This window comes from Zeus faber (genome assembly GCF_960531495.2).
Source record: "Zeus faber genome assembly, chromosome: 2".
NCBI classification, from domain to species: Eukaryota; Metazoa; Chordata; class Actinopteri; order Zeiformes; family Zeidae; genus Zeus; species Zeus faber.
Window position 1 is genome coordinate 21507415 of NC_137189.1, and position 9565 is coordinate 21516979.

General features: G+C 45.0%; 1 protein-coding gene across 1 annotated transcript in view; it reads left to right on the forward strand.

Annotated features, from left to right (window-relative positions):
* clu (clusterin) overlaps window positions 1-9241 on the forward strand; it is a 10233-nt gene extending 992 nt beyond the window's left edge. The window contains exons 2-10 of the mRNA XM_080024195.1: window positions 1721-1881; window positions 3928-4076; window positions 4457-4627; window positions 5084-5254; window positions 5844-6108; window positions 6440-6580; window positions 7152-7378; window positions 7479-7666; window positions 8377-9241. Of these exons, the coding sequence (XP_079880321.1) occupies window positions 1770-1881; window positions 3928-4076; window positions 4457-4627; window positions 5084-5254; window positions 5844-6108; window positions 6440-6580; window positions 7152-7378; window positions 7479-7666; window positions 8377-8389 (1437 nt within the window). The 5' untranslated portion in view covers window positions 1721-1769 and the 3' untranslated portion in view covers window positions 8390-9241. The remainder of the gene's footprint in view (window positions 1-1720; window positions 1882-3927; window positions 4077-4456; window positions 4628-5083; window positions 5255-5843; window positions 6109-6439; window positions 6581-7151; window positions 7379-7478; window positions 7667-8376) is intronic.
* The last annotated feature ends 324 nt before the right edge of the window (window positions 9242-9565 follow it).

The window sequence follows — 9565 nt, forward strand, 5'->3', positions numbered from 1 at the left end:
AGTGCTGACAAATCCCTTCCAACACGCCCAATTTCACCACCCGGCACCCGCCTCCCCCATGGAAAGAAAGGAAGAAATTGAATTGAGCATGATTTTAATGCTTCTTCGCTAGACGTGTTTTAAGAGGTGAGCGCTTGTTTTTAATAGACCAGCCCAGTGTGGGAGAAGGTTCTCCTCGCGGCCACAACATCTGGAGCGGAAAGCTGTTTTTTTTTTTTTTTGTTGTTGTTTTTGTTTTTTTTCCTCAAGGATTTCACACGCCGTGCTTGCATTCTTTCAGTCCAGTAACGAGGGGACAAAAAAAAACCTCACTTTCTTCTTTTCGTCTACCTTTCTCTCCGTGTGTTTTGACCTTCCTCCAGTTTTGCAGGCTCCCTTTTACAGGCAGAACATGTCCACTCTGGTGACGATGTCCTGCCCTCTGTACAAATGGTCCGTCCGCGGGCATGCCGTAGGGTTGCCAAGTGTTTTGTCATTTTGGGGGGGGGGGGGGGGGGCTTTGTTCTCGGCCGTTCTGAGAACAAACTCATTTAGCAGGAAGTGGGCCATCATTCTATCTCCGCAGCAAGAGTGGAATCCCACTGGCTCTGGCACAGTGAAGGGACGTATAGGCCTAGTTCTCAAATGGATGGTGGAATCCACCCCGACCTAGTGGAACACCATAGGTACTCTGCATCTATATTTACGTCTTTTTAGTCCAAATAATGGGGGAAAAAATGATAGTGCAGTGTATTTTCCTCCCTTCCAATTGGTTCCCGTTCATTATCGAATGTTATCATGACCGAAAGCAAGGTACGCGGAAAGTCCCAGGATGACTGTTGGAAAGACATCCAGCTGTTCCATACCTATAAGGGTAATCTTGAGTGTGACGGGTTATTGAAGCCGATTTTCGATGGTAATACATGGCAATCTTTAGAGAGAGAGAGAGAGAGAGAGAGAGAGAGAGAGAGAGAGAGAGAGAGAGAGAGAGAGAGAGAGAGAGAGAGAGAGAGAGAGAGAGAGAGAGAGAGAGAGAGAGAGAGAGAGAGAGAGAGAGAGAGAGAGAGAGAGAGAGAGAGAGAGAGAGAGAGAGAGAGAGAGAGAGAGAGAGAGAGAGTTTATAATGAAAGGTGCTTGGGGCCACTGCTATTAAGAGGAACCAAATGAGCTCATCTGTCAGACTCCCTGTGTGTGTTTTTCTCTTCTAGACCAGGGAGCACAAAGAACAAGGTGAGAGCGGAACACTCTGCTCTGCCCCGCCGTGACCTGCTGGTGCGATTTTATGGGCAGTTTACCAGGCGTGTGTCATTCAGCCGTTTGGAAATGGTGCTTCCTGGCTCTCTCTGGTTCTGACAATTTGGGTCTGGGGTCAGTTTTATAATGACCCCACCGCAAACGATCTAGAATGGACACAAAGAGCGGCGTGTGCTTGTTTTGCACTGTTCAAGGGTCTAAAACCTGCTGCAACGGCAAGTGAGCAGCACAACCATGAGAGCGGGGTCATTTTCTGCTGCGTAGGTCCCCTTTGTCCCAGTACAGTGGCTCTGGGAGAAACCGCTCATGAGCTCCCCCTAGTGCCGAATGGGCGACACTTCGACAAAACCAAGGTCAGGAGGCTGGATGGATGAAGTCATCACAGATGATACAGCACATTTCCTCTAGATCCCATGCATCGCCACCGACCCTGAATTCCTCTTTATTTTAGTTATTTGTGATTTTTGTTTGTGTGTTTTCTCTATAGAGGTGATTTATCTTCAGTTGCCTGCTGGCCGCCGTAAGAGTCGGGCAGGATGTTGATGATGATAATGATGAAGAAAAAGTGGCTCAAGTCCCTGGCTGCGCTGGCACTGCTCCTGGCCTCGGCCAACTGCATCCTCCTGCCCTCCAAAGAAGACCTCACTCGTAAGTGTGTGTGTGTGTTTGTGTGTGTGTGTGTTTGTGTGTGTGTGCGTGTGTGCGTGTGTGCGTGTGAACAAACCTCCCTCCCCGAAATGTCCAGAGTCACTAGATCATAACTTTTACTGACTTGACTTGACTGTTAGTATGGGATCAATACAAATGAGTGATAGAACATGAATATGATATACTGTGTAATGCACTTGAGAAATCTAACACACACAAAAAGGAAAAGAAAGCAAAGCAAATTGTGTCTCTTTTCTTTGATATCCAACACTTTTAGTACCCAGTCTATTTTTTGATATTGATATTCAGTGGCTGTATGGGTATCGTTGCATCCCTAATTGAGTTATTCTGGTGTTCATTTATTGATACTTGTATTTATTTATTTTTGGTTAATTCACAAGGTCCATTAGCCTGGCATCCCCAGACCAATTTGCAAATGCGTATTAGTCTGGAATCTCTTAATTCATTTTTGATTTCTAACGGGTTTTACCAATGGCCGCTGACCAAAATATCTCTGGACGCAATTGGACAGACCTGCAATCAATCAGAGCAGGGAAACATGTGACATAGCTAGCTGGTAAATTAAACTTTTACTAAAACCTGTCGGAAGTAAGACAAACACATCTTTCTTATCGACAAAAGCTTTTCTGAGAAAATATACCATCCAGTTTGTTCAATACTGTCATGATAGCGGATTCAACAGACCGTTCCACATCAGCGGCAGCCATCTTGGTAAGGTGCCTCAACGGCTCTCCTCTGCATCGTCATCCTAAAACATGACTCATCCCAAAAAACATGCACACATCATCGTCTGACCAGCGAAGGACACTCGTTACCAGGTCCCCGGGCGCGTCGGCGAATGCTGCCCACTGCTCCTGGCTGTCCCCCCCGGAGGAAGGACAAGCCAGGATGGGTTAAATGCAGAGGCCTCATTTCACCGGCCACCATCCAAAGCATGTGCGTGTGTGTGTGTGTGTGTCGGAATGTATTGTGGTGTGTTGCGTGACAATTAAAGATTCTTCTTCTTCTCTGTCAAACCCGCCCCATATTAGATTAACGGACCTGGCCATGATTGGCCCGACTAGGTTGGGTGGAAATCTGTTTGAATGGGAGGGTGGCCGGACATATTCTGCAGAGCAAATTAAACATGAGCTCGCAGATTCATCTGGTTTCCAGGCTAATGGACCATGCGTATTTATAAACATTTCAGTAAATATGCCAGAGGTGGCCAAAAAGGCATATTTTTACCTGTATTCCTTAAAGAGTGAAAAATACAGCATAAGCATTTTGTGTATTCTTTTTTTATTTTGGAGGATGAAAGCTCATAGCATTGGCATAAAGAAAACAATATGCCAAGTATATCCATGTTTAGCTGTTTTAGAACTTTGGTATCACTTTAAGGAAAAACACACATTGCCTTGATTCCTGGTACGCAGAGCTGACGTCATTGGGACGACTTCTACCCTGGCTCATGGGAATGCAACAACCATCTGTTGCATTCACATCTGCCCTCAAATAAATCCAGCGCCAGCTGAGTACAATGCACAGCTGAATCCACAAGAGCGCTGAGTAGTTCCCATACACCAAAGATATAAAATAACCTCTCAGCTCTGCTCAGCATATGAAAACAAGTCTACATAGTGTGGAACCTTTTACCATAATTTTTTGAGGGTGTGTTGCTTACGCTTCAGTCATTGATACATGTAAAACATAACTAAAGCTGTTTTTCTGTTATGGATAACTGTCAAATGTAAAAATGTTAAAAGACTGTGAAAACATTCACAGGCTGCTATTGCATTTTCAAAACCAATACCAGTACAAGTCCTAAAAAATGTTTTTGTTGTTTTGCTTTTTTTTTTTTTGCTATTTTAAAGTGCTGTATAAATAAAGATTGATTTGGTTTTGTTAAAACTTTGTGGGATAGGTCGATACTAACTAGTGAGTTGATCGATTAATTTTACTATACAGTATCTACTTAGTTTATTAGTCTGATGGTAAAAGTCATCAATCAATGAAACTATTACCATTATTATTACCCCCCCACAGAAATCTCCCTGCTTGGAGAGAAGTACCTTGACAAACAGATCGAGAGCGCCATCAACGGTGTGAAGGAGATGAAGAGCGTGATGGAGAAGTCCTCTGAGGACCACAAGAGGTTCCTCAGCACCCTGGAGAATACCAAGCAGCAGAAAGAGGTGCTAAAGGCAGCGTGGTGGTGGGGGGTGGGGTTAGAGTTTAGGGTTCCATGGTTAGGATCTGTAACTGGAATGAAGTGATGTTTCCCCAAAGATGTGGCAATAGAACATCATTGTTGGCCAAAAAACGCCCACAGTATTTACTCAATTGACCGATAACAGCCTTTTACCCAATATTAGTACATTGATCACGATATCTGCTTATGAACTCAGAATCCCAAGTTATGAATCCTACTTCATTACCATAAATGGTGTAGACAGTTATGTAAACTCCAGTTGGCTTAAAAAAACCCATAGAATATCCTAGACCTCATGTCATAAGGAACTTCTCTCTCTCTCTTTCTATCTGTCCGTCTGTCTGTCCATCCAACCGGGCACAGGAAGCCCTGCGCACGGCCCAGGAGATGGAGTCTAAGCTGGAGCAGGCGGAGGAGGTGTGCAACGACACCATGCGCGCTCTGTGGGAGGAGTGCAAGCCCTGCCTGAAGAACACCTGCATCAAGTACTACTCCCGCACCTGCAGCAGCGGCTCCGGGCTGGTGGGACGCCAGGTGGGCACACAAACATACAGTGCACACCATTTCAAGAAGGACAGACGCAAACCAGGCTAAACAAAACGTATTTCAGACAGAGAACTCTTAGCTTTACTTTAAAAATGATCTCTGAAAAGTAAATGTATCGTTGAGGTTGGCGTCTGGGCTCTACTGCCTATCATTCCCGGTGAGGTGTACAGCAAACATAGGCGTACTTGGTGATCTAAAAATATAGAAGTGATGAGCGCCAATCAAGAAGGTACGGCAGGAGGGAGTGGCTGCTTAAGTAGGCCAGCCCATAAGGGCGTGGCAGCAGGTGGCGCTGTCGAGTTGTCTGACAGAACTACCGTGGCTCTGCAAGCTATGCATCATGAGTTGGATCAATTGCCCTCATTCATTCAACCTGTCCCTTGGCGTATATTTTTTATTATTATTTTTAATGAGAGTAATGATTGTTCCTTTCCCCCATGCCAGCTGGACGAGGTCCTGAACAGAACATCACCGTTCTCCATCTGGATCAACGGGGAGAACATGAACGTTCTGGAGCGGGAGGGTCAGAGGCAGAACCAGCACTTTGAGAATCTGGAGGAAAAATACTCTGAGGTGCAAGATGGTGTTGATGGCATGTTCCTGGACAGTATGAAGGTACCCCCCCCCCCCCCCCCCCACACACACACACACACATAAATCAGACGTACATACAAATAGGTGCAAACATAAGCGCATGAGTAAATCTCTTTTTTAACAGTCATGTAGACATTAAAAGATTGAAGGAATTTGTGTCACAGGAGCTCCTATCAAAACCATATGTCACAATAATGCAATAAGAATAAAATTGTAAAAGGAAAATGCCAATATACATTAAACCTAAATTGGAAATATACTACAATAAACTACACTCAACAATAAGGAAAATTGACATTATACACCAAAACCTAATGATACATGGTTAGTGCATATTGACTATATTTGTATACAAACCTAATAAAATAGCAAATATACAACAAACCTGAAATGAACAAGAAAACCTGACAATTTACAGTATTCCATAATCCTAATGATAAAGTAAAAAATATAAACATATATCAGAATCAGCTATTTCCCTCACATAGTGCTTGGCGATAAATCAATAATATCGTCCACGTGTATCCTTTTGAAATAATGATATCACGTCATAACGTTACAGTCCTTTGGTCCCATCATAAACATCCATTTCTTTATCACTTTTTTACAGGTGTTTGACCACATGCGCTCCCTCGACCCTCCGCTCTTCCCCAGCCCCTTCCGCACACACAGCTTCTGGGAGCGTGACCCCAGCGCCCGGGGGGCCCTCCAGGACAGGCCCATCCGCGTGGCACGAGCCCCGATCCACGAGCCAAACTTCCACAGCTTCCAGAGCATGTTCTTCCCCATGATGGACATGGCCAAGAACCTCTTCGGCTCAATGGGCTCCATGGTTGACAACATGGACATCGACATGGAGGCCCCGACCTCTGAAGGTGCGCTCGCATCTGATCAACTCCATCTTTAGGTTCACTATTTCTAAAACTAGTCCTTACTAAAAATGTTCGTTCCGATCAATTATAACTGGAAAAAACTTTGTCTACTTAATAAAGTACCGTTTGTGTTCAATAGTCTATTGTTTACAAGTCACCAGTGCATCCAAACATGAACAGGCTATTCAAAATGATGGCAGTCTGGTGATTTTTAGCTAAATATATAATTTGTGTGTGTGTGTGTGTGCGTGTGTGTGTGTGTGTGCGTGTGCGTGTGCGTGTGCGTGTGCGTGTGCGTGTGCGCGCGTGCGGACGCTCGTTTGTCCGCTTTCAGATGGCAGGGTGAATGAAGACGTAGTCATCACCAAACCTTTTGGCAACGGCAGGATGACCTGCAGGGAGATCCGCCGCAACACTGCCGGCTGCATCAAGCTCCGCGAGGAGTGTCAGAAGTGCAAAGAGATCCAGCATATTGGTAGTGTGTGTGTGCGCGTGTGCGTGCGTGCGTGTGTGTGTGTGTGTGTGTTCCCTAACGAAGTGGCCACATGTCTATGTACCAGAGACAAATAGGATTAGCGACCTGACTCGCTGTTTTTATAAGGTCAAACAAGTGCAATGAGATCCATCCTGAGATGTATCTCAGACCAGAGCTCTGAATAGCAATCAGGAGGCGTTAATGTCTCTGGCTCTTCGGCAATACAGCGAGTGCACGGAGACCCTGTAAAGTAATTAGATAAAGCGAAGTCATGAAGTAATCATCTATTTGTTGTTTCCGCTTGCATACCTTTCCGGAAACTTGGTTAGTTTTCATTTGGAGTTACCCAGCAGTTGAGCCAGGCCTAGCCAGGGAGTCCATTGAAATCTGAACGTGGACCAAGATGAGGGCTTCTCCTATATACTCCTCACCTTGAACACTAGCCCAAATAAACTTCCAGGCGCCACCATCACCCACCATCACTGACGCGGTATTCAATAAAAGTAGAAAGATAGTCGTTTGTTTTTATTGTTGTTTTTTTTTTTAAGAGTCATGTAAATTTCCCCCCCAGACTGCTCCGGTAAGAACCCCCTCGACGGGCCCCTGAAGGCAGACCTGGAGGAGGCCCTGGCCATGGCTGAGCGCTTCACCCAGGAGTACAACGGCATGCTGAGGAGGTTGGAGCAGCAGATGTTCAACACCTCCGCCCTCCTGGACGTGTTGGAAAGACAGTTCGGCTGGGTCTCCACCCTGGCCAACAACACCAAGACCAAGGACGGAATTTTCCAAGTGAAGACGGTACAAGCGGCATTTTCCGTCTCCCTCCTGCTCCTTGTATTTTGCAAAACCATCTCTTCCTCTAGTCCTAACCCCCTACCCTCCTCCTCCTTCGACATAGGTGATTTCCAAGGACGGCGAAGTGAATGTGGGTGAAGAGAAGAAGCCTGGGGAGACAGACGTGTCCGTCCAGCTCTTTGACTCTCCCCCCATCACGTTGACTGTGCCGGGAGACATTCCCTGGTCCGACCCCAAGTTCTCTGAGGTGGTGGCCCAAGAAGCTCTGAACCACTACAAGGAGACCACTGTGTGAGTGTTTGGTAGAAGTACCTTTTTGGGGGCCATTACAATCACATGGTAGCCAGTATCTTTGTCTGATTAACATGGTCATAGCTAAAAAATATGAAACACAGTTAGGGTTTCAGTGACTTAAAAGCTAAATCAATGCATGCTTATATTCTTTTTCCTGATTCTAGAATTCGGTAGCCGGACATAAGCCACACTGAAAGTTTTAAATTTAGGCCAGGATGTCTTTTCCCTTCGTCCATCTGGGTTTTGCTCGAGCTTAATTAGCGATTCTGGTGGAGGACATCAGGCCGCCAAACCCAACCAGTTATGGTTGTCTCCATTGGTTGCCCAAATAGATGAACAGGGGGAAAAAACATTTTGAGTTACTGGCTCAGGCTCTGGAATCCAAAAAGGAAATAAATGAGGCCTTAGTTTTGTTATGCTACGGAGGTTTTCTGCATTGTTGTGATGCCAGATGAGATCTTTATAACGACTGTCATTTGTTTTAATCTGACCAATCCTTTGGTATTGATAAGCAATGATGGTGACTATGACAGTCATAGTAAAGACAGGAAGTCCAAAAGGTCAAGTAGCGTCCTTTGATGTCCTGAAGTTAATTCTTAGTATTTACTTAAGACAAATGGAGAGTTATTGGGAGTGTGTAAAAAGGAAAACCATGGCTAATACTTTTTTTTTTTTTTTTCCATTCATTTCAATCTCCCTCCCTCCAGTGTGGTCAAGTAAAGTCAACCCAGGACTTGCACCCCCAACCTGCGCAGCCTGCTGACCATAGAATGTTCTGGATTAATATGTATTGTTGTTTGAGAGGAAAAAAAAAAAAAAATACACCTTTAAAACTGCACTGTCCCCAACCCTTCTTAGGTGGGAAAAACATTAAACCATGTTGGCACACCTGAACTCCTACAGCCAACCCATAAATAAATTGTTTGGGTTTTTATTTTTTTTATTCCATATTATAGCTCTTTGACCCACTGGAAGATGTCCAAACCGCGTACTGTATACTAAGTAGAAGCCTAAACATCACCCAGGAAACTCCTGTAGGTTAGGTCAACCGCCAGGACCTCAGCATGAAGACCACCTTCACCATGACACCACAATGGCAGATCTTCCTGCTCAGATGCAATTGAGAAATAAGGCCCAGATTTGTGTTCTCAATCCTCCTTGTCAAGTTTTTCCGGCCACGGCTCTGTCAGTCTGATCAACAAAAGTCACACTTCTCCACACATCCACAGAACAAAGTGCTATGTTTTGGGGGGCTGTCGTTTGCCACTTTTCTTGAACTGACCCATCACTCTAAGCTTCTAACGGATCATTAGGAACTCTAGTTCCACAGTAATCCCTGTCAGTTCTCCCGGTCGCAGTCGGCAGGACTACAGCTGATTTTGTTAAACTTGCTTGCAGAGTTGTTTTTAAGGTTGGGGGAAGGCACCGCTTCAAGGTAGAAGACTACTCTAGCCAAAAAGTCACTGTTCAGCATTGCTTTGACCCCCCCCCCCCCCCTCTACCACGACCTCTCTGTACACCAGCCAGGCAGTGAAGCAAAATGCAGAGATAAATAAAGCTTTCTCAAGTCTACGTTGTCTTCCCGCATCTTCTTTTAAACCGGTGGTTCAAAATGGGGTTGGGTGATAATATCCGTCTTTGATATCGTAGTCACATGACCAAGATATCACCACCATTATTCACAACCTTGTAGTCTGAATCTCAATAAGGCGTGGCTGACAATCTCACCACATAATGTCTGATTATGTTGCGTCTGTGTATCTTTTTATGCCACCTAGTCATTATTAGCTTTAAATTCAGAAGGAAATTGTACATCATTGTACGGAGTGTTGGAGTAAACACCAAATGCAACAGAAGGAAATCAAGGGAGCGGTGTTTTAAAACATTGTGCCGTTT